The sequence below is a fragment of the Girardinichthys multiradiatus genome, chromosome 18 (assembly GCF_021462225.1).
Source record: "Girardinichthys multiradiatus isolate DD_20200921_A chromosome 18, DD_fGirMul_XY1, whole genome shotgun sequence".
Taxonomy (NCBI): Eukaryota; Metazoa; Chordata; class Actinopteri; order Cyprinodontiformes; family Goodeidae; genus Girardinichthys; species Girardinichthys multiradiatus.
The window spans coordinates 7,063,439-7,086,196 of NC_061810.1; the positions used below are offsets into that span (position 1 = coordinate 7,063,439).

Sequence of the window (22,758 nt, forward strand, 5' to 3'; positions counted from 1 at the left end):
GGAGCAGACAACTCACTGCTGGATACCAATCTGTAAAATGAATAATTTTTTACCAATGCCAAAATATTTCCAGTTTATAAATAAGCGTGTCTGAAACTCTGTCTCCACTTACATCTATAATGACTTTGTGATAAGTTTGTCTCCTCTTTCCTCTCCTTCTGAACACAGCCACGTATCCTTAAATTCTGAGCTTCCTGAACGCTGACCACTGGGTTCCTCTAAGTCATGTTTTTGGCCCATTGCTGTTCACAACGTTAACACAGGTCTGCAAACCTACATGGGGGAAACCTGATAACTGAATACCACAGTAGTGGGAGCAAAGAGTCGATGTACATTGAGAAAAACGGAGTTAGATTTCTCTACTGCTAATATCACCATACCAAACGGATATAAGCAAGGAAGTAACACCATAAGTAACTATATAAACCAGAAACATCCAAAATCTGAACTACATTTTATTCTTTGCAACGTTTAGCATTAATTTTATCATTACATCCCAGAATAAGTGGGCATTTTTGACACAGACAAGTGTGTGTAACATCCATTTATTACCACCTTATATGACAAATCTGGAAATTACAAACATTGTTTATTCAAACATTATTTTCAACATTTCAAAAAAAAAAAAAAAGAAAGAAAAATAAAAAGAGAAAGAATCAAAATTAACAGAAACAAATGAAAAATTATGTTAAAAGAGTGACCTGAGAAACATGATCAACTGGATCCAAAGGGGAACAAATTCTGTACAGGGGGACGTATACAGAAAAAAAAAAGATTACGTTATTACCTGCGTCACATGAATTTAGAATACATTTTATTTACTGGTTTTGCTTTTATAAAAAAAAAAAAAAAAAAATCAATTATACTCGAGTTATTTTGGTTTTAGAGAACATTATAAACCTCCACATAATCTTTGCTAAACAAAGATGCTTTATTTTCAGTGAAGCACTGCTACAAAAAATATCTGACACCTTTCTGCTTTGGCTTTAAAGAAATAGTTGAAACCAATTTAAACCCAACAAATAATAGGAGAGATTTGACTTATTTAGTTAGGAAATAAACACCTATGAGATTAGGATCAAGCTGCGGTGTCAGAACAAGTCAGGAGCATAAATTTTAGTAAAAAATAATAAATCTGCCTCCCTGTTCTGCATTTTATTCTGAATCATCCTCTCAGCTGTTCTAAACAAATAACCTCAGTAAAAAAAAAAAAAAAAAAAAGAAATCAACAAAAAATCTTGACATGGGAGATAACATCAGAGATTAATATGGTAAGCAAAAATGGACTGTATACAATCTTCTGAGCTGATCAGAGCCAACAATAAGCCAACATCTTCCTGTTACTGCCTGTGTCTGAGTAGAGCTGGAAGAAGACATGAAGCAGGGGAAGAGAAAAGGACAAGTTCTTCTAGCACCCTGCTGTGGAGAACAGACACCCCCTCCAGCAGATATAGACCTATCCTCTTCACCTGTTTGGCCCTTCCTCAGCTGCATTATCACAATCTGTGGTTGTCCTCATTGTAGCCACAAACTGTTAGCTCCCTCAGTCAAAAGCAGTACAAACAGGGAGACGTGTGCTGGACGAGGTCTCATCATCACAGAGTTGGTACATGCATAAAAATAGAGTACCCTAGGAGTCTGCTGCTGAGAGCACTAAGAAAACACAACTATACACTTTCATTATAATATAATCAGCTTTCCTCTACACACTACTAACACAGAGAAGGGAGAGGAGAAGGGAGGGGTGAGGCGGCTTGTTAGGGTTGGAGGGACGGGGAGACAGAATAGTAAAGGAAGGAAAAAAGGTGAAGAAGAAGGGCAAGTGTTTTAGGCACGCTCTCCACGAATACGACGTGCCAGCTGGATGTCTTTGGGCATGATGGTGACACGCTTGGCATGGATGGCGCACAGGTTGGTGTCCTCAAACAGACCCACAAGGTAGGCCTCACTGGCCTCCTGCAAGTAGGGGAGCACAAGTTGTCCATAGAGTCAAAATAAAAAACAGGATCGTCACTGTAGTCCTTAATATCTACCACTGCCGTTAAAATCTAATATGACAGACCATGTGATACTAACCTGCAGGGCTCCGATGGCCGCACTCTGGAAACGCAGGTCGGTCTTGAAGTCCTGGGCGATTTCCCTCACCAGACGCTGGAAGGGCAGCTTACGGATCAGCAGCTCAGTGGACTTCTGATAACGACGGATCTCACGCAGAGCCACAGTACCAGGCCTTCGTGGAACATTAAAAAAATTGAATTTGGGGAAATTGTTGAGCCAAGAGCTATGTAGTTGTGTTAAAAATTAGTGCAATGATGAGTCTTGGAGTTATATTGCATGTGTCACCTGTAACGATGGAGTTTCTTGACTCCACCGGTGGAAGGGGCACTTTTAAATTGGAGGTTTGTCCAATATAACACCAGTAATACTGACAATAACTTCACAGATCCTCACCTAAACCATCTATTTTAGATAATAAACTAACTCAAATGTGTTTTTTATTAGATTTTAGAATATCCAGTCCCAAATTAAAAATCTGAAAAAACCTCGGATTAAACCATGTAGAAAGATTCGGAGTAAGCTGTAATTTGCTTTCAGCCAATGCAAAAAAGGGGAATTAAACAGATGACCTGCAGCCTTAGTATTGCATAGACAGGGGAGACATTTGAACAGTCACCTGTAACGATGGGGCTTCTTGACTCCACCGGTGGAAGGGGCACTTTTACGAGCGGCCTTTGTGGCCAGCTGCTTACGTGGGGCTTTGCCTCCAGTGGACTTACGGGCAGTCTGCTTGGTACGGGCCATGGCTCTTACTGTTACAGGTCACCTAAACAGGACGAGAGGGGAAAATTTTACGTGCATTTGACCTTTTCTTAACAATGGCGGTTTAAAGTCTTTTTTTCTAAAATCACTATAGAGCAAAAAACTTATCTCCAAGGAAGTTCTCATAATGTCTTTTAAAATAAAAACCAGCATAAATCTTGAGAAAAAGGCCAAAGAAGCTTTCCCTACAATTGCAACTGATATCAAATTTTTTGGTAATCACTTTGAATAAAAAAAGAAACAAGTGAACTGTAATATTCCAGTTAACTGGATTATAAAAAAAAAAAAAATGTCATTTGAAAATTTAAAAAAGGAACTGTGCTTTACAATTCTGATAATTTTACCAGGACAAACATAATGTTTGTCTTTTTTGCCAACCTGCACTGTTTTTATCATTTAAACGTAAAAAACTTAATAAAGTAAACTAGGTGGTTTTGTGGTAACAATAATACAAAAATAGTAACAGATTAAATTCAATCTTTATTGTCTGTTTCTGTTTATCTTACTCTTTTCAACTGTACATATACGATAAAACTTCCTAAATACAGATCAATTAAAGTGTAAAATATATCCATATGCATGTCATAAACATATGTAAACTAGTGTCGTTTCTTCACTTCTTACCTTTCTTTAAGTAAACAACCAACACATTCCTGATTATAATCAGTATAATTAACGTCAAAGACAAATTGTGATTCTATTGGCTAGAATATCAAATTGATAAAAAAAAACCAAGTTGGGGGCCAATCGGCGAGCAGAGCTCCTGAAAGTAGGCGGGTTCTACAGCTGCTTTGCCACTGTTACTAGCTCCGCCCACCCCGCTCTGATGATGGCGGCGGTTTGATGCGCAAACGGCATAAAGACCGAGAGCATAGAGCAAAGGGAGTAGCACATAAACAACTTCAATTTTACCAATAACCGCTGTTCCAGCGTATCAATCAATACGACAACAAGATAGGAGATATTTCAAAGAAGACATTGATAAGTATAAGTGAGCTGAATGGTCCGTAACAGCAGCGTAGAACCGAGCTGAACCGGCGCATAATTTGAAAGTAAATTCCCCCTTCCTCCGAGCAGCTGCAGAAAAGACTGCATTTCACCGCCGCTGAGTGTTATTACCCGCACGACGAAACGAAAGCCTTTTCACAGCGATAAAGCGACGAATTTAAAAAAACACAACTTTAAAAAAAAAATGGTTTATTTACAGATGTACAAGGACGTGTTTTAAATGACTTACCTGGAGTGAAAGTGCGTGTAAGTTGTCAGTAATGTTTCGCTTGACTGTTTTGTTCTTCGTATCCACAATAGGAAGCAGCGTCCAGCGGGAAAATGGCCGCTGCGTCACTGCACATACATCACAGTTTGACACAGCGGGGCCACTCTGGGGTCACGCTTTCCTTTCTGGGTTATTTTATAGGCCCAATAAAGCGGGGCTTTGGGTTTAATGGGCTAGACCGAATTTACGGTTGTGCTGCTGGGTTTTGTGTTGAACATGAACGTGACGATAAGCGCCAAAACGGGGAAATGCGTCTGAAAGTTTGAGCGCCGCACCGCATAGGCACGATATCAAAGACATCAATTCGTTTATGTCTTTGGAGGAAATACTCCGCTCTGAATTTTAACTTTCAGAACTTCGAATAAGGGTGAATGTTTTGTAGATAAAAGTAACTTTTATAACGAGACTTTACTGGTTGGAAATTAAACGGTTCATAAAGGTTTTTTTTCTTGTGAAATGTTTTGTGCATATCTTTTTTTTATATTTAGTTTTTTTCCAACTATGTTTGGCCAGTAAAAATAAGTCGTGATACCACACACCAAGTATTAAAACTTTTGCAGAATGTCTGTCATACTATTTCTACTGTCTAAAGTAATTTTTATGAAATGCCAGAGAAAGTGCTTTGTGGAGTACATTATAAACACAGTGCTCCTCCAACACATGTTGCTGCACACTGTCGACCAGCTGGCTGAAAGAAAATTATTGCACCTCTCCCTCACAAATACGAAAGGGACAAATTCAGATTTTAAAAATATATCCTGTCAAGAAAAGCAGGACAGCAAGCCAAAGCCGTGACTGCCCTTGTTCTTAAGGTTGTTACGTCTGCAGCTGGATACTGCTATCGTACCTGATTAACCAGCTAATATCAGCATGTTCCACTAAATGAAAGGAACGGTAAAAAGTTATTCTGCGCAACAAGCATGTTTTTTGGAAACTACTACTAGATTAGTGTCTATTTTTTGCCTTAGTTTTTGTATCAAAATAACATGGTATAGATAACATAACTGCAATAATCAATATTCTAGGAATTTAGCTTTTCCTTCAAATAAATTTGATTCATGTCATACATTTGCTTTAAAATGTTTGTGTTAATACAGTGAAACTGATATTTTAACTATATCATGTGAATCTCAAGCCAACCCACAACTAAAATATATTCAGACTCTGCTCTATCAACCACAAGAAACTCTTTATTATGCTTGAATGTGAAGTCCAGAGTACAAATATTTTGCTCATAAAAATGACCGAATACATAAATCAAAAACACAAGTAGAAAAAAAAATTAGGTTATTGTATAAACCTGAGAGAGGAACAAAAACATTAACCAGACATATCAACATGGCTGAAAATTAAAATATGATTAACACAGGTCTGCTACATCTATGCCGCTTGTAGTCTGTCAAACCATGCAGTGTCATCACAACATAATGACGTTTCTTATTGACGACCAGAATCAAACTTTTCTATTTTGATACACTGAACAGCAACAGTAGAAATACACCATTATCGTTTAAAAAAAAAAATCAATACTAGTACAACTAATATCTATCTAAACAGGGAAAAAATAAGATAACTGTAGGCATCCGCTCTTGAATGAAAATGTCCACCTTAATGCTAATTCCTATGTCCATTTCAGATTACACACTAATCCTTTCTCCCAAAAACATCTTATCTGTCAAGATGACAAAGTATTCCTGTGATTTTACTAAATGGAACTAAAGATTTAAATTAGATTTAAAGTTTGAGACTTAGTTGATGATCCTGCTATGGAAAATCTGCTACTAGTAGCACCACAGAAGACATGATCACACAATTACGGTTATCACAATCATATGATATAGATATTTATATATAGAACCTCAAACCAAACTACCAGTTATAGAAGAAGGAAAATGAGAGGACAGAATATCATAGGCTAGGAAATGTTTTAGGCACGCTCTCCACGGATACGACGTGCCAGCTGGATGTCTTTGGGCATGATGGTGACGCGCTTGGCGTGGATGGCGCACAAGTTGGTGTCCTCAAACAGACCCACAAGGTAGGCCTCACTGGCCTCCTGCAGATCACAAAAAAAATCTCTTTAGTATTTGAACGCAGGATGAAAAAAAATGTAACAGATGAGGTGTCCACAGTAAGCACCACTAACCTGCAGGGCTCCGATGGCTGCACTCTGGAAGCGCAGGTCAGTCTTAAAGTCCTGGGCGATCTCTCTCACCAGACGCTGGAAGGGCAGCTTACGGATCAGCAGCTCAGTGGACTTCTGATAACGACGGATCTCACGCAGAGCCACAGTACCAGGCCTAGGAAAAAAAAGGTGGCATAAGCATAAATAAACACACCGAAATTTAACATGGAAGGCAGTTCATGACTGTCTCCTTTATGACACTTCCTAAAAGGACATTTTTAAAAGAGGTTCTGAACAGTTTTCAGTAATTGTTCCATCGCCTATCGTAGGCAAGAGTTTTATTTCAGTCATCCTCAATCTGGCTCCTAGGCTGTAACTTGTAAGTCTTTTGGGTTTTGTGTCACGCTGTTCAACAGCATTGAACATGGTACGCTCCAGTGCTTTTCTAGATCAAATATTGTTTGGAATTTATCAGAGCGGACGGCCAATCAGCTCATCAGGTGGACTGATACAGGGAGTAACCGTGCCAACATAATTTTGCACAGTAACATGACAGTGGCTCAGCTGTGAAAAACAGTGACAAACTTTACAGATGAGAAAGTGTAGCTATGCAGTATCCATTAAAATGGAGGTTTGTCCAATATAACACCAGTAATACTGACAATAACTTCACAGATCCTCACCTAAACCATCTATTTTAGATAATAAACTAATTCAAATGTGTTTTTTATTAGATTTTAGAATATCCAGTCCCAAATTAAAAATCTGAAAAAACCTCGGATTAAACCATGTAGAAAGATTCGGAGTAAGCTGTAATTTGCTTTCAGCCAATGCAAAAAAGGGGAATTAAACAGATGACCTGCAGCCTTAGTATTGCATAGACAGGGGAGACATTTGAACAGTCACCTGTAACGATGGGGCTTCTTGACTCCACCGGTGGAAGGGGCACTTTTACGAGCGGCCTTTGTGGCCAGCTGCTTACGTGGGGCTTTGCCTCCAGTGGACTTACGGGCAGTCTGCTTGGTACGGGCCATGGCTCTTACTGTTACAGGTCACCTGAAAACATTCAGCAGAGTTTGACTTAATAGGGAGGTAATGAAGTTCAACTTTCTATGGTACAATATGTATGCACTCTGTGAGGTTTGTTTGCTGACGATGTTTTTAATATTATTTTCATTTACATCACAGGCTCTGAGTCTTTTAAATAACTATCAGTGTCAGTACCTTATGTAATGGAGGTATGCAGCTATACAGCAAACGTACCCAATCAGATCGGACCTCCATATAAGCTGAACCAATTAAAATATGCGTTCATGTCTGTGGGTGCGGGACGTTGTTAACCTCTCCACCACTCACAAGTCAACGTTCACCATGTAAAGCCCACCCCTTACGCAGTGAGGGTGGGTCGTTCGCTTCTCCACAGTGGGCTCGCCGGTTGATCACACGCTGTGTCTATTTTACGCAGAATGAGCTATTTTAACGGAAAACCAGCCCACTCCGCCTTCGCCGGCTACCCTGTGCTCAGAAACAAGCGCGCACAGAGATGATGGCTGGCTGCTGCCTGGAAGATTGTAAAGGGGAAGGGAAAAAAATCGTCGCGAACGAAAAAAGCAAACGATAAAAACGACGAAAGAACAAGAAAACTTCAGCACACAATTGGGAAATAATTTTCGGAGACGAAACTAGACATGTCAGGGGATTAGTTGATGGACAATATTTTGTCAGATGGCCCCTCAGTTTAGGCGCATTTTCGAGTCCAATTCAATCTTGATCTCAGGAGCTGCTCAGGTCCCTGACTCCCCGAGCAGGCACATAATAGCTCAACAGCACGGCTTTTTTTTCTCCGAAAATAAACGACAAAACACACTTCGATTCCAAATTAACACGACATAAAATATGAGAGTGGACTTTTATTCAAACAGTGACGCTTACCTTTGGACAGTAAGTGAAATATTGCGGCTTCAAACGCGAATTTATTCTTCAGTCTCTAAAGCGTTGTTCTCGCAATAAAATGCGGGGAGGGAAAAAAAGAAAATGAACATAGCAAAGCAAGAAGGGACACATTTCCCATCATGCATTTGGTACTAACATGTTACGCACATTATGCAACATAACAAACTATTACAGACAGGCAATGTAATGCAACAAGTTTTTACCAATCATTACTTTTGATTCATTTATTTGTTTTTTGGTCATTAGAAACTGAATTTTGTGACTTCTTTAGAAATCACACATAAATAAAATGAGAAGAAAAGAAATTAATTGATCACTATCCTGAATATATGAATGACTATTAAATGCTTGGCATTACGTTTTTAGATTTAATACATTTTGAATATGTCTACTATTATTTATATGAAATAAATGTAATGTTAAGCCTTTGTAAAAACACTGTAATAATTTTACAACTAAATGTACAGTTAACCCTGATCTGATTAAAAAGGTTTTAATTACTTTGTACATAATGACTTATTTAAAGCAAATTTATTTAGATAAAAATCAGCTGTTACACCCTCAGTCCTGGAGATGGCGCCACCGGCCTCACCCCTACGTTAAAAGGAAGAACAAACGTCATGATTTTTTTGTTTTTCTATTCTTCCAAAATGTCGGCTCGCAGGAGGCTGAAACGCGTGGCGGCCTCCCAGCCCGGCTTTCTAACTTTAAAGTCCTCACTAGACTCGACAGACTTGGTTGCTAGCCGCAGAAAACGCGTTAACAAGAATAAAAAGAAGAACTGGAACAAATACAGCGATATTAATGACGTAGAGGAGTTTTTAGAGGACGTCAGACTCCAAGAGAGGACCACCGGGTGAGAAAGAACAACCGAGGTTTAAAGCTCGCCATAAACTCTGCCAGCGCTTTATCTGTGATTATTTGTGCTTTCTCTTCTGTGTGTGCCTTTAAAGGAGACGCACAAACATTCAGTTTGTCTTATTGTTCAGATTTATGTCCCTGTTTTGATGAGTTTATTGAAAAGAAGTGAGAAAAAAAAATCGCTGAACATGCTGCTAATCATTTCTTAGGAACATCTCCCCCCTGTTTGCACTGAATTTAGATAGTGGTTAAGATATTAAGCAGCTCTCACAGATTAGATGAACACACCTGGCGCCGGTTTGCGATGTAAACAGGAATCAGTTCTGCTGCAGAAGTCAGCAGTCACATTTTACAGTATGTTCTATAGTTTTAAGTTTTACTGAAACCTACTGTACACTAGAAAGCACGAAGGTGCTTTAATGCAGAGATTTTCCGATCATACCGTTTCTGGCCGATACCAATTTTTTTAAATTTGTTTTTGGGTTTTCCTTGAGATTTCAGTTATCCATTTATGTTTATGTAGTTTGTTTAGGGAGTGTATGAATATAATGGTAAGTAATTGTGTTATTATGAATGTTGTGCTGGCGAAAAATTAAAAAGTGAGATTTCTATTTTGTGCATATTAACAAGTATGTAGTGTAACCATCTGATGAATACCCTTTGTAATGCTGTGTAAAAAAAACAGTTGAAAGGAGCTTTAAACGTGTCAAAATCTGTTTTTTTGTCTCATTCAGGGGTCTGCTGTCTGAGAAAACAGATGACAGCTTGTTCTTTGTGGATCTTGGACAGCCAGAGAAACCAGAACCAAAAGGTAAATGGTCATCCTACCATTTACGTTCTATGACCCAGGTCAACATCCTTGTTGGAAATAACTTCTCTCTGGGTTTACATTAGGTATGTAATGTGTTTTTTCAGCTGAAGCTGCACACCATGATGAAGGGAAGAAGAGGAAGGGGAAAGCCTCACGTCCTTTGAGGATAGACCTCATCCTTCAGCGAGATTCTCTGGTTCCTCCTCCTAAAGAGTCAGTATTCGCGGTGACACTTGCAGTCCTGGTTAAAAGAAACTACACCGCTCTTTTTAGTTCAAGTGTTTGCCAGGAAGGTTAAGTTGCCTGCCCTCAAGTGCACAAAACCCTACACCAGTGATTGGGCAATGCCGTCATTTATTAAATGAAGATGAAGCCAAAATGGGAATATCTGGAAAAAACAAAGTACCCCCCAAAAAACCAAGGATGCCTACAAACTATGTAAATCCTAGAATTTAGGTTTGTATATTGCTTTTAATGTGAGCCTAGTTTGCACCTGACTCTTAACATGTTCTATTGATCTAATCTCACATAATCAGCTAATTATGCCTGCTTACATCTGACATAACAAGTCCTGCTTGAGCACAGGAGCACAAAAGATGATGCCTTTTATCTGTGGCGAGGCACCTGAGCACTTCTCGTGTGTTTTTTAAGGCTAAAAAGAAGAAGTTTTAAATTAGGAAGCCGTTAACCATCCCCATGAAGAAATGAAGAATCATTACTTTCATTTTGAAAGTACTAAAACAGCACACGTGGGATCAATGATCAAACCATCACAGAGTATTTCAAAGTGCTCACTGCTAACTGCTTACTTTCTATGATGAACCCAGTATAGATATTAGGACTGCTCTTATTACTCGAAGGATTTGGTTAAACAAACCCTTGAGGCCCAATCTGTTGGCTCGATTCTTCGTTTATTTCACCAGGGATGGTGGTTAAACAGCATGCTTCTGTTTAGATCAATGGTGATGGAGATGATGGGTGGAGAGCCTGAGGAAAAAGACCCAGAACCTTTTAGGACTCTAAAGTAAAGATCCTCTACAGTGATTTCTTGATTGAGCAAGGAACTATTTCATTGGTTACTCTATTTACTAAAATGGTTTATACCTTTATAAGTCCATGCTGGTATTGAGAAACCTCCGACCTACTGAATGTGACAGGCTTACCTCATACAGTCACCATCATAAATATGTTTTGGTGACACAAAAACAAATGCAATCAAATTTATAAACAGTGGCTTAAATTGCGAGGATCAGTTGAGAAGACTGAAGCAGGAGGAAATTCACAATTTGCTCCTCAGTGCTGCTCTTGGACCGTGTGTGTTGACGGGTCAGTAAGTTCATATAAAGGCAGAACTTGTCTTATGATGGTGTGTTGGCCAAGCTGCATTAAATGTGACGGTGAAGATATTTCCATTCTGATGAGTCAGAACTTACTGATGGTGGGAATATTTATAGATTTCTTATGAACCAGCCCATTACAAATAAAACATTTTCAGCTTATCTTTCATAATTGAGGTTTTCCTTCTGCGCTGATCTTTAGAAGATCTGCAGCTTCTGTATGTTCAGATTTGCTCTGCTCTGCTTGTTTTTTGTTTTTTTTACACGACTCGTGTGATTTGTGTTTTAAAGCATAAAGTAAAACAAGATCCAACTATGTAAATATTAGAGGTTTGAGGAGTGTGTGCATCCTGTGATGATCTCATCCTTGCACTTCCAGTATTTCTCTCTGGGAAATGTGAAGACATCAGTCAGAAAGCTCAGGACTCTGTTGTGTGAACAGCATCCTGGGATCTGAGGAGTTAAAAACGCACCAGCCTCACAACCCTTCATGTTGGCTGTGTTTAGATCTTCTTCACTCCATCCTCAACTAAACTCGTCCTGTTTCTCCTGTCAGTATCCTGGCCTACCAGCAACCAAATGCCAAGAAACTCCGTCGGATCGCCCAGAATGCCGAGAGGCTGGCAGCCAAAGGGGTGGTGCCAAGGAGACAGAAACAGCTGCTGAGCAGACGGCCTGTCGACAGGACCGCCAAGAAGGCAGAGACAAACAACAACCCAGACCGACATTATTACAACATATGGGGACAAGAGCGTGAGTTGTGTGTGTGTGTGAGTGGGTGTGTGTGGGTTAGTCTCCATCCAGTGATGATCCCATCCTTGCGCTCCCAGTATTTCCTTCATGGGAATGTGAAGACCAACTTGGAGCTCAGATGAGTGTTGTGTGAACTCTCTTCTGTGACCTGAGGATGGAAAACAGTCACATAAAGATTGTTTTTAGGAATAAAATGTTTGAATAGCAGCTGAGGTGCAAACTGAACATGTACTGGGACCCAGTCTGTTCCTAGTCACACAAGCGTTAAACTCTTGTGCTGTCAGAGGCTTCATCATCTTTGTTGACATGCATGTTTTTTGTATTTTCTACAATAGTTGCAGTGGAACAAATAACTTTCCTTTTTCATGTAGCCAAAGCGTCTGCTGATCCCTGGTACCTGCAACAGACTGGGAAGAAGCTGGTTAAGGTGAGACTAACCAGTGATTTATTTTTTTCTCGTTTTAATTTTGTTTATCTGATATTAGTTTCTTGTGTGTAATTGTTGATGTTGAATGATGGTGGCATTGTTTGAGCAGCGTCCAGAAAAGCTGAACCAAAAGCCGTCCGTGCTTCCAGCTGTGGAGGTGATCGCTCCGGGTGGGTCCTACAACCCAGACTTCTTTTCCCACCAGGTAACTCTTAGTATATGGCTTTTCAGGCAACCTTTCTTCTATTGCAGTGTCTTACAAAACTATTTACACCATTTGAATCTTTTCATGTTTTTGTCATGTCAGAACTGCAAAGATTGCTGTCATTGTTCTGTGGGAACCAGAACCTCCGGCCCAGTCTGGAGTCTTTTGCAGTCTGTAACGGGTTTCCTTCTCGATGCCCTGTTTTCCCAGGGTTGATGGGAAAATGAGTAGCGTCATTTTCCCATCAACCCTGACCAGTTTCACTCTTGCTGCTAAAGAATAGTATTCCCACAGCATTCAATTTAAAAAACACTTTAATAATCCCATAGGGAAATGAAATGTCGCTCATATTATAAAGGGTTCTTCAAGTGACACTACCACACCATGTTTCAAAGTAAGGGGGATGTGTTTAGGGGGTACGGTGTCAAACATAGTGTCAATATAACCTATAAAGTTTGGTTTTGGGCTCCTCTGACCAGCGCAATATTGTTTCCATAAAGGCCAGATGCGAGGAGTGGGCTCCGCCCGCCCCGGTTGTCACAGACATAAGGCACCTCAGAGTTTTTTATTTATTTATTTTCTTTTATACCCTAATATCTCTGAAATGATGGTGGAACAAACTGTTTTTTGCAGCACAACTGGAGCACCAACCAGTTAGTTTGATTTGGGTCATCTGAAGGGGCCTGTTTGGTCTTTGATGACCTACCAATAAACCTTTATTAACCTGTAAAGTGACTGCAGCATTATCCGAGCACAAACATTTGACTCCATTTTAGTTATATTTGGAGAATGTGGCGACCAGCTTTACCCAGGTTTTTGCGAAGTGCTGTGAATTAGTAAGAGTAGCTTGTTCTTCTCCACATATTTAGCTGTGACATTTTTTAGTCCAATTCTAACCAGTGTGATGTTTTGTGTGCTTTACTGTTGACTGAAACCGAACCCATCGGTTCTCGCCCTGTAAACCCAGGCGCTGCTGCAGGAAGCCCATGAGGTGGAGGTCCAGAAAAAAAAGCAAGAAGACAAATTGGAGAGACAGCTGGCTGTCAACAAAGAGGACAAAGCTACAGAGGTAGATGTCCTACTCTTCCCCCCAGCAGTGGCTTTTACTCTAGCTGAGCTTTTGCTTTTTTATTTTTGACTTTGTGTTTTCATGTTTTTTAGGAGACAAATCTTTATGAGCAAGTGGAGGGTTTGGTTGAGGAGGATGAGAATGATGAAGAGGTAGCTCCTTCCAAGGAAGATGATGAAGCGGCGCTGGCGGCCATCGCAGTGACTCAGAAGAAGACTGAAAGACAGATAAAGAAAGAGAAGGCAGAAAAACTAAAGGTATATTACACCCATCTGTTACTGCAGTGATGTATCTCAATGATGAATGATGTTTAAAATCATGATGAATGCAGAACTAAACACAGAAAACTAAGAAGGATTGAGTTCTACAAGGTGAGCATTTTTATTTTAAATGTGAAACACCTTCTATGTTTAGCACATAATGTTTTTTTTTATCCTTACAAAATGAGGAAAAATTCTCATACTTTGCTGGAAGAAGTCAATGTTCTGCTGAACCACGGCACCTTGTTGTATTTGTAAAAGTTGAATAACAGCCGTTTCAGGTGGAGCCCAATGATATGTGAGTTAGTTTCCATTCTGTCCATGATTACAGATGGTCGTTGTGTACAAAATGGTTTGAGTGAAAAAAATGACATTCAGAAAAATAACGGGAAGAGTGGAATTTTGGGGAAAAATGAAATGAATTTCATAAAACTCCAAAGGTTAACAGTATTAAGTTTAGAGCTTAATGAAAACAAGTCCAGATTATGAGTTCTAGGTCCTAAATGTGTACATTTGGTCCTTCATTGTTTGCCCAAATTTTGAAATAGTTTTTTGAGAAAGGTGCTGTGGGATGATCTGCAGCTCTGGTTAAGAACTTGTTGTTGGTATGCTTTTACAGCACTGAGCTCCATGAGGAAGGGAGGTGATACTTTCTCCCCAAACATTTAGCTTTGTGTAAACCTGCTGAAACGTTCTGCTGCTGAAACTGGCTTATTGTACATGTTTAGTAAGTTGAAATCTAGAAAACGTACTTTACTTATTACCAGTTCCTTTGTCTTGGGAAGGTGTGCTTGGTTTGAAAACAGGGGTATCAGTAGTTGGTTGAAACCTGTGGACGTTGTAGTGTAGATGTTAGTCTTAAAGCAGTAATAACCATTCTGTTCACCTTATTTAACGCTTAGTGACTGGGTTAGGGTTTGTTTTGTTTTAGATGATCAAACTGTTTAAGGAAAGCGATCGATGCAGGTTGTTCAGGTGATGACTGATTATTACCTAAATGTTAAAGCTATCATATTGATAAAATTATTAATGAAGACATAAACAGAATTCCCTTCAAGTCGCCATACTTCATATTTCTCTGAGTCTCAACATAAAATATGGTTTACTTTAAAGACTATTATTTTTTTGTCATGTATTCACATTTGTCTACATAAACAGTTTTATTGTCATAAACATTGTAGATAGATCATCTCAAGAGCACAGTCTGGACTAGAAGATGTTAGTTCAATGGAAGGTCAGCTGAAGGACGTTGAAGTTCTGATCTCTGCCTTATAAGACTTATGGGAAATGTGTTTTTATTTAATTTGTTCGCCTAATAAAACGGATTTAAAAGGGTGTTCTTAGAGAACATGAGAACAAAGTGTGATAATTAAAGCTGAATGCTTCTTTGGGAACGTTCTGACTTCAGAGGCACTCTAAATTAATCTTCCAACTTGGCTTAATATCAGTTAAAAAGCGTAAAACCGGGAACTTTTACACACCCAGTTCTCCTACCATCTAACCCTCCTACTCCTTCTTTTCCAACCCCATCCAGGAGCAGCAGCGGCTGACCAACAGACGACAGACTGAGCAGCAGCAGCAGCTCTTCCAGCTTCGATCCATCAAGGCCTCCATCAGACAGCAGGAACAGAAGACCAAGAGCAAACAGATTCAGCGCAAATCCAAGCAGGAGGCTCAGAAGGCTCAGCCCAGGCGCCTGGGAAAACTCAAGTACATCATCTTAATACTTTAAAAAGATTTGTTTTTCAGATTTATAATCCAGCGCTCTAAGCTCCTTATCCACCAAGAACATGTATGATGGCAGGTTTTCTTTTTTTCTTTTAGTGCAGAAACGGCATTTCAAAACAATACAAAAAATGTGTCAAACTGCGTTGACATGCAGTTTATTTTTATTCATAGGGATGTAATGTTTCTCTGCATGAGGTCTGTTTATAGGTATGCCATTGAAATACTTTTAACAATGTCTTTATTTATTTATTTAGTTATTAGAGTATACAGGTACATCTCCAGAAATAAGAATATTGTAAAAAGTTTCAATATCTTTTGTCACTCATTTCAGAAAGTGAAACAGTATAGATTCATTACATAGAGTGAAATATTTCAAGTCTGTATGTCTTGTTATTTTAATTATGCAGATAATGAAAACTCAAAATTTAGAGTCTCAAAAAGGTAGAATATTACATCAGATCAATAGAAAAGGACATTTTAACCATTCGCTCAATATAGTTTGGGCCTTGTTAGGCATGACTTATTGCATCAATGCGGCGGGACGTGGAGTCAACCTGTGGTTCTGCTGAGGTGTAAAGGTTGCTTTGATAACAGTCTTCAGGTCATCTGCCTTGTTGGGTCTGGTGTCCTTCATCTTCCTGTTGACGGTACTCCATAGATTCTTCTTAATGGGGTTCAGGTCAGGCCAGTTTGCTGACCAATCAAGCCCAGTAACACCATGCTCATTGGACCAGCTTTTGGTATCTTTGGCAGTGTGGACAGGTGCCTATACTGTCCTGCTGGAAAATAAAATCAGCATGTCCATAAAGCTCGTCAGCAGCAGGGAGCATAAAGTGCATGGAACATGGATTTCAAAATTAAATGCAGACTTTGCCTTCATCTGAAAAGAGGACTTTGGACCACTGAAAAATGGTCCAGTTGTTTTTCTCCTTAGCCCATGTAAGATGCTTGTAGTCCATGTGTAAGATTCGTCTGTGTGTAGTGGCTCTTGAGTCTTAGTCTACTTCGTGTGAAGCTCCCCCAATTTCTTTTCTGGATTTTGCTTGACAGTCGTCTCAAGGCTACAGTTATCCCTGCTGCTTATGCACCTTATCCTATGACACTTTTTCCTTCCACTCAACTTCCCATGACGTTTTGTGGCTTACCCTCCTTGTGGAGGGTGTTAATGATTGTCTTCTGGATATCTTTTCAGTCAGCAGTCTTCCACATGATTGTGCTGCCCACTGACCCAGACTGAGACCATTTAGAACCTTAGCAGGTGTTTAGAGGTAATTAACTGATTAGGGTGGGAGACCACGAGTTTCCAATATTTAACTTTAACAATGTTCTAATCTCGTGAAACGTGAAGCTTTTCATTATCTGTAAGCTATAATTTAAAGAAATAAAGGCTTTGGGCTCCAGGGGGAGCAGCGGCTCCACTCCAAGCCTGGGCCTCCTCCCGGTGGGACGTGCCTGGAACACCTCCCGAGGAAGGCGTCCAGGAGGCATCCGGTATAGATGCCCGAGTCACCTCAACTGGCTCCTCTCGATGTGGAGGAGCAGCAGCTCTACTCCGAGCTCCTCCAGGATGGCCGAGCTCCTCACCCTATCTCTAAGGTAGAGCCCGGCCACCCTACGGAGGAAGCTCATTTCAGCCGCTTGTATCCGGGATCTCGTTCTTTCGGTCATGACCCAAAGTTTATGGCCATAGGTGAGGGTAGGAACGTAGACCGACCGGTAAATTGAGAGCTTCACTTTTCGGCTCAGCTCTCTCTTCATCATAACGGACCGGCACAGCGCCCCCATTACTGTGGCAGCCGCACCGATCCGTCTGTTGATCTCGCGCTCCATTCTTCCCTCACTCGTGAACAAGACCCCGAGATACTTAAACTCACTCTTCTGCTTGAGGAGGAACTCCCCTCCAACCTGAACAGGACAAGGTCACCCTTTTCCGGTTGAAAACCATGGCCTTGGACTTGGAGGAGCCGATCTTCATCCCAGCCGCTTCACACTCGGCTGCGAACCGCCACAGTGCATGCTGTAGGTCTTGGCTAGAGGGAGCCAGCAGAACCACGTCATCTGCAAAAAGAAGAGATGAAATCCACTGGTCCCCAAACCAGACCCCCTCCGGCCCTTGGCTGCGTCTAGAAATCCTGTCCATAAAAGTTATGAACAGGACCGGTGACAAAGGGCAGCCCCACCTAAACTTTTTCATGACATTCAAATTTGTTTTAGGTGTACCTTTTATGGCAATGGACTGATCAGCTGCTCTTAGTGCAATCCTTTTGTAACTGCTCTGAGCTGTGGCTCATCTTGTAACCTGTTGAAGCAAGGAGCTGTGTGATGCCCATATCCATACCCATAGCGCTGCCGACCACCCTGGGGTTCTTAGCAACAGATGCATTTTTAGAGGGATTTTGGTAGACTGGTCAGGATTGTGCAAGGTGACTGAGCTGAATCATGTTGGCTGATTAGAAATGTGTGTTAACGAGCTGTGGGACAAGTGTACCTAATAAAGTGGCCGGTGAGTGTGTTGGAGGGTGACACGGGAGTGGATTTTCTCTCCTGTCCCATCCCGCTCCCACAGAAAAAAATCCTGTCCCGTCCCACTCCTGGTAAATTGACTCCCACTCCCGTCCCGCTCCCATTTTTGTTTTTTTAATTTAGTCTTTTGGCAATTTGTTTCTTTGAAGGACCAGTTAGGTCCCTGTTTTTAGCTGTAGTAAAGGCCAGTTAAAGTAAAAAGAATAATAATGAAGAAATAATAAAATATCAAACAAGGAAACAGGCCATGCCTATCTTAGTTGAATAAACAAAATGTACATAGTTGTATTTTACTTATTTATTAAGTGATTGTTTCCTTTGAACAATGACATTATTTTTATGTTTCAAGTTGCTGGAACGAAAGAAAAATGCACCTAGTAAGAGAACTGTACTTGTTGAACAAAAGGACAAAAAGGCATTACCTTCATAATTTAGAAACTGTACCTCAATGGTTCACAGCCCTGGTCCTCAGGGACCCCTTCCCTGCAGGTTTTAGATGTGTGTGTGCTCCAGAACACCTGATTTAAATTCTGACATGACCTCCTATACAAGCATCAAGAATGGAGGGTCAAACTGGACAAAATTAATACAATAAAATCATCATTAAATAAATGAATGTTGTGAATGTCCCATAAGTGAAGTAAATGTAACATGAAAGAAATGTAACATTAAATGTGCCATTAAATTAAAGGTACCATTTATTTATTTAATACATCATTAGAAACAATAAATGTACCATTATATCATGAAATGGAATATTATGCAATTAAATGTGCCACTGAATAATTAAGTATAATTTTAAAGACGACATGATGTAACTAGTGGTACACTTAATATTTAATGATGTATTAAATAAATTGTACATTTAATGGTACATTCAATTTTTTTCTATTTCACAACGTATTTATTTAATATCTTCCCTTGATGAAGCCTTTCCCCTCTACTGTGGCAAAGGCTCTTAATTAGAGCACATGCAGCAATTTTGTTGGTCAGATGAGACTTGACACATGATGGTACTTTTGGTTTGATGAATGAAGAGATGCAGGGCTGATTTAATCCAGAATCTGTCTTACAAGTGTCCCTTAATCACTGGTGAACTTGATTACAACTAAACACGTTTTACAAGCAGCAGACTGCGTGTTAACACCGCTACATTCAACTCTCCTGAAGTTCGGTAATATTTGCGACTTTCTTGTCAGCTCTATGAGTTTAATAAATAAGTCCTTATTTCTGACTTTACGTTACAAATCCAATTTTACCACGTCCAGTTCTCCACCTGCGTTTGCTTCCTCCATTCTGAACGCAGGTGGGAAACATCGAGCAGAAGCACTGTTGGCTTGTGGGTCGTGTAGTTTGTTTGACTCACATTATAGTATAGGCTTCTTGGAAAAAAACTACACAATGGTGGCGTCGATCCAAGTTTTTTTTCTTAAAGTTTATAACAAAGTCTCAGTTTTACATTTCCAAAGACAATTGATCCTAGTTTATTTTCCCTCTTATTGGTTAGCTCCCGCTCCCGTCTGCTCCCGTTCATTGTTTATTCTGTACCGTCCCAATCATGTGATCTTTACTGATGCTGTCTCCCATCCCACAGGATTCCCATTGGAATCCCGTGACCCATGGGATTCCCAAAAAAATGTCAGCCTCTAGTGTGTGTGTGTGTGTGTGTGTGTGTGCACGCACGCTCAGTTCCACAGTAATTGGGATATAAGGAGGCAATGTGCTTGGATCATATCAGCTTCATACGTCTGGGTCGTTTTTGTTTGGTTTTTTTAAGCATACATCAGGTTTCAGTAGGGAATCCTTGATAGTCTTTTTGTACACGAGGCTCCAGGATTTTATAAGCACTATAAGACTTTCTGTCATAACCCATTTGTTGATGGGTTTACTCTCCATAGACTCAAATGTTTTCAGTGGCTATTACTTAGAAACCTGAAGCTTTGCGTCTGGTTATTTTTGCAGGGAAATTATGTTTTCTACATTCTGTTATTCTGACTTTATTCGACAGATTCCAGGCTCCAGATTTGGACGTGCAGTTAAGTGATGAGCTGGCTGGCTCCCTGAGACAGCTCAAGGTACTTTACCAACAATCACTAGCATTGGTCTTTTGTTTGTACTCCTCTACCTCGACCTCTCTTTAGGACACTGTTATTCTGTGATTAGTTTTGCTTTATTTCGTCGCAGTATTATCTCCAGCACTCTATTCTGTCGTATTCTAAGCCTTATCCTGATCTGTAATACGGTGACAACCCACTTTGTCAGCAGGAACCTTTTCAACTTTTCCTTTTTTTTTATCTCCTGCTGTAATATCTTTCCTTAAATATTAATCAGCCTTTACATGAATAAGATTTCATGATTTTTAAGTAGGGATTGTGTACTTTGTTGTTGATATATTTCTGGCCTTTCTTTCACCTCTTGTTATGTCATGATTCTGCAGCCAGAGGGCAGCATCCTAAAGGATCGCTTCAAAAGTCTGCAGAAGAGGAACCTTATTGAACCCAGAGAAAGAGCCAAGTAAGGACGCAGCTTCACTTTTACACTATATTAAACTATCCAGGCTGATGTGTACATTTATAAGGTGCAAACTGAGTACAACGTACATTTTTATCTCTTTCAGATTCAAGAGGAAACTCAAGGTGAAGTATGTGGAGAAGAGAGCCTTTAAGGAGATCACATAATCACCTGCAACAAAATTAAATAAAATATTCAAAAAAAATAGTACTTTTAAGTGTTTTTTTTCTTTCTTTTTTGCCGGGTCTGTTTGGACACTTTTTATGTATAACTTTCGGTTAACTTTAGGAGCTCTGTAGTGTTATATAATGAGTACAAAGTTTTCACAATTTTCTTTTAGGTTACAGTTGAACCTGTTTGAGGTCACAGCTTTTGTTCATTACCAAGTCAGCAGCAATAGCAAGTATTACCCAAACAATGCCTTCTTTGTCCCGTTAGAGTGCTGCATCTTTACACACATTTCCCTACCAAGGTTCTTGGTAAAAATGATACACATTTAGATTATTCTTTCACAAAAGGAAAATAAAAGAGGGCTTTTAAATCATTCACAAATTTAAAGATACTTGAGCAGCTGACTCAACAGAGGTAAACCTGTTCATGTTTTTTGCCACATTACAAACCCAAACTTCAGTGCGTTTTATTGGGATTTTATGTGATAGACCGGGTAGGGGTATGTGATTTTCAAATGATTTTACCAAAAATCTGAGAAGTGTGGCATGCATTTGTAATCACACCAGTTTACTGTGATGCCCCTAAATAAAGTCTAGTGCAACATATTGCCATATGTGTAATTATATCTCGGTATATATCATCTGTTCTTTGAAGGCCTCAGATGTTTGTTAGGGAACATACAGGAACAAACAACATCATGAAGACTAAGGAACACAGCAGACAATCCATCTTCTGAAAATGAGAATGGCTGGGGCAAAATGGTAAACCTGCCAGGAATTGGTCTTCCACCTAAACGGGTGTTTTTTTTGGTTTTATTATTTTCTGTAACTGTAGACAAATGGTTTCAGAAGGTTGGCTGGTGACGATTGGTCTCAACCTGCTAGCCTTCTGTCCTGATGGTGCCTGGAGCTGGGCCAAAGCTTCTTATCATTACTCAGAGTAAAAATGTATTCTTTTTACCTGCGGAGTCCTATATGCCCCCCTGACAAATAAAGCAGGTTAAATAACTAGATTTCCTGCCACACAAGTGTGTACCCTGCACAGGACCTCATCCTATTTAGTGACTTCACAGCATTTGTATACCAATTACCTGCTGATGAATTAACCTGCTGACCTATAAAGCCAGAGATTGTTCCCAAGGAACCCCAGCCACTTTAAAAAGGATTTAGTGCAGTGATTAACTGCTGGGACCTATAAAAATGATTACAGCCCCCACAACATTTACTCGTACAATATCTAACAATTTAAAATGCTGAAGGAATTCTAAAATCCAAGACAGGATACTGTGGTTCATGATGATCTCTGGAATTGAATTTATCATCATTAGATATTTTTTCCCACCTCGCTCTAACACTCCCTGGCCTCATATCTTGTTGTGAAGTCAAGAAAATCCACTGACTTGTGTTGAGCTACAATTTGTATCCCTTTTCCAGTATTTGGTAGCTACGCTCAGTTACTGCATCAGACTGAGGAGTTCAATCCACGAGAGATGGCCAGTGGAGAGACATGGATAGACTGGTTGGGGCCTTGCTTCTGTCTTGAAGACATTGTGCTGGAAAAGCAAGTGCTTGATTTACCGATGTGTCTACATTCCAGCCTCCACAAATAGTCATTAGAGGTGGATCATGGCTGACAGAATGAGATCCCGAATAGGACCGCCTGAAACGAGCCTTCTTTCGTGGTTGGATGGACTCAGCTTTGGCGATAAGGTGAGGCGCTCCATCCTCCAGGAAACCGTTGTTTTCTGTACCAATCACCATATTTAAAAGGAAGGGATAGCTGGAAGTGTGGACAAGAGAAGTACTAACATTTTAACAGAAAATACCTAATTTAAATGAGAAATCAAGCTAAACTATTGACATGGCAATAGGTGCTTTTAAACCACAATGCAAGTTGGAACAAGAACACAAATTAATATGAATATTTTC

General features: G+C 39.9%; 3 protein-coding genes across 3 annotated transcripts; 1 reads left to right on the forward strand and 2 right to left on the reverse strand.

Annotated features, from left to right (window-relative positions):
- Positions 1-529: 529 nt before the first annotated feature.
- LOC124884162 (histone H3.3A) lies at positions 530-4,211 on the reverse strand. The gene is made up of 4 exons (XM_047391878.1): positions 4,058-4,211; positions 2,675-2,824; positions 2,077-2,230; positions 530-1,956 (listed from the first exon to the last, which is right to left on the reverse strand). The coding sequence occupies exons 2-4, from the start codon at positions 2,800-2,802 to the stop codon at positions 1,828-1,830; spliced, it is 411 nt and encodes a 136-aa protein (XP_047247834.1). The 5' UTR covers positions 2,803-2,824; positions 4,058-4,211; the 3' UTR covers positions 530-1,827.
- A 1,055-nt stretch (positions 4,212-5,266) lies between these two features.
- LOC124884161 (histone H3.3A) lies at positions 5,267-8,309 on the reverse strand. The gene is made up of 4 exons (XM_047391877.1): positions 8,154-8,309; positions 7,128-7,277; positions 6,243-6,396; positions 5,267-6,152 (listed from the first exon to the last, which is right to left on the reverse strand). Exons 2-4 carry the CDS (start codon positions 7,253-7,255, stop codon positions 6,024-6,026), a joined length of 411 nt encoding a protein of 136 aa, XP_047247833.1. The 5' UTR covers positions 7,256-7,277; positions 8,154-8,309; the 3' UTR covers positions 5,267-6,023.
- A 267-nt stretch (positions 8,310-8,576) lies between these two features.
- Positions 8,577-20,855, forward strand: nop53 (NOP53 ribosome biogenesis factor). The gene is made up of 12 exons (XM_047391875.1): positions 8,577-9,030; positions 9,770-9,846; positions 9,951-10,059; positions 11,740-11,936; positions 12,308-12,363; positions 12,473-12,568; positions 13,536-13,637; positions 13,730-13,894; positions 15,432-15,607; positions 20,157-20,223; positions 20,586-20,662; positions 20,766-20,855. The coding sequence occupies exons 1-12, from the start codon at positions 8,795-8,797 to the stop codon at positions 20,824-20,826; spliced, it is 1,419 nt and encodes a 472-aa protein (XP_047247831.1). The 5' UTR covers positions 8,577-8,794; the 3' UTR covers positions 20,827-20,855.
- Positions 20,856-22,758: the final 1,903 nt, after the last annotated feature.

Excerpts from the sequence above, each read along its gene's own strand:
- LOC124884162 (XM_047391878.1), bottom strand. The coding sequence starts at position 2,802 with ATGGCCCGTACCAAGCAGACTGCCCGTAAGTCCACTGGAGGCAAAGCC. Across the intron at positions 2,231-2,674 it reads AAGAAGCCCCATCGTTACAG|GCCTGGTACTGTGGCTCTGC; the intron begins GTGACTGTTCAA and ends TGTTCCACGAAG. Across the intron at positions 1,957-2,076 it reads CGGCCATCGGAGCCCTGCAG|GAGGCCAGTGAGGCCTACCT; the intron begins GTTAGTATCACA and ends CCCTACTTGCAG.
- LOC124884161 (XM_047391877.1), bottom strand. The coding sequence starts at position 7,255 with ATGGCCCGTACCAAGCAGACTGCCCGTAAGTCCACTGGAGGCAAAGCC. Across the intron at positions 6,397-7,127 it reads AAGAAGCCCCATCGTTACAG|GCCTGGTACTGTGGCTCTGC; the intron begins GTGACTGTTCAA and ends TTTTTTTCCTAG. Across the intron at positions 6,153-6,242 it reads CAGCCATCGGAGCCCTGCAG|GAGGCCAGTGAGGCCTACCT; the intron begins GTTAGTGGTGCT and ends TGTGATCTGCAG.
- nop53 (XM_047391875.1), top strand. The coding sequence starts at position 8,795 with ATGATTTTTTTGTTTTTCTATTCTTCCAAAATGTCGGCTCGCAGGAGG. Across the intron at positions 9,031-9,769 it reads CTCCAAGAGAGGACCACCGG|GGGTCTGCTGTCTGAGAAAA; the intron begins GTGAGAAAGAAC and ends TGTCTCATTCAG. Across the intron at positions 13,895-15,431 it reads AGAAGGCAGAAAAACTAAAG|GAGCAGCAGCGGCTGACCAA; the intron begins GTATATTACACC and ends AACCCCATCCAG.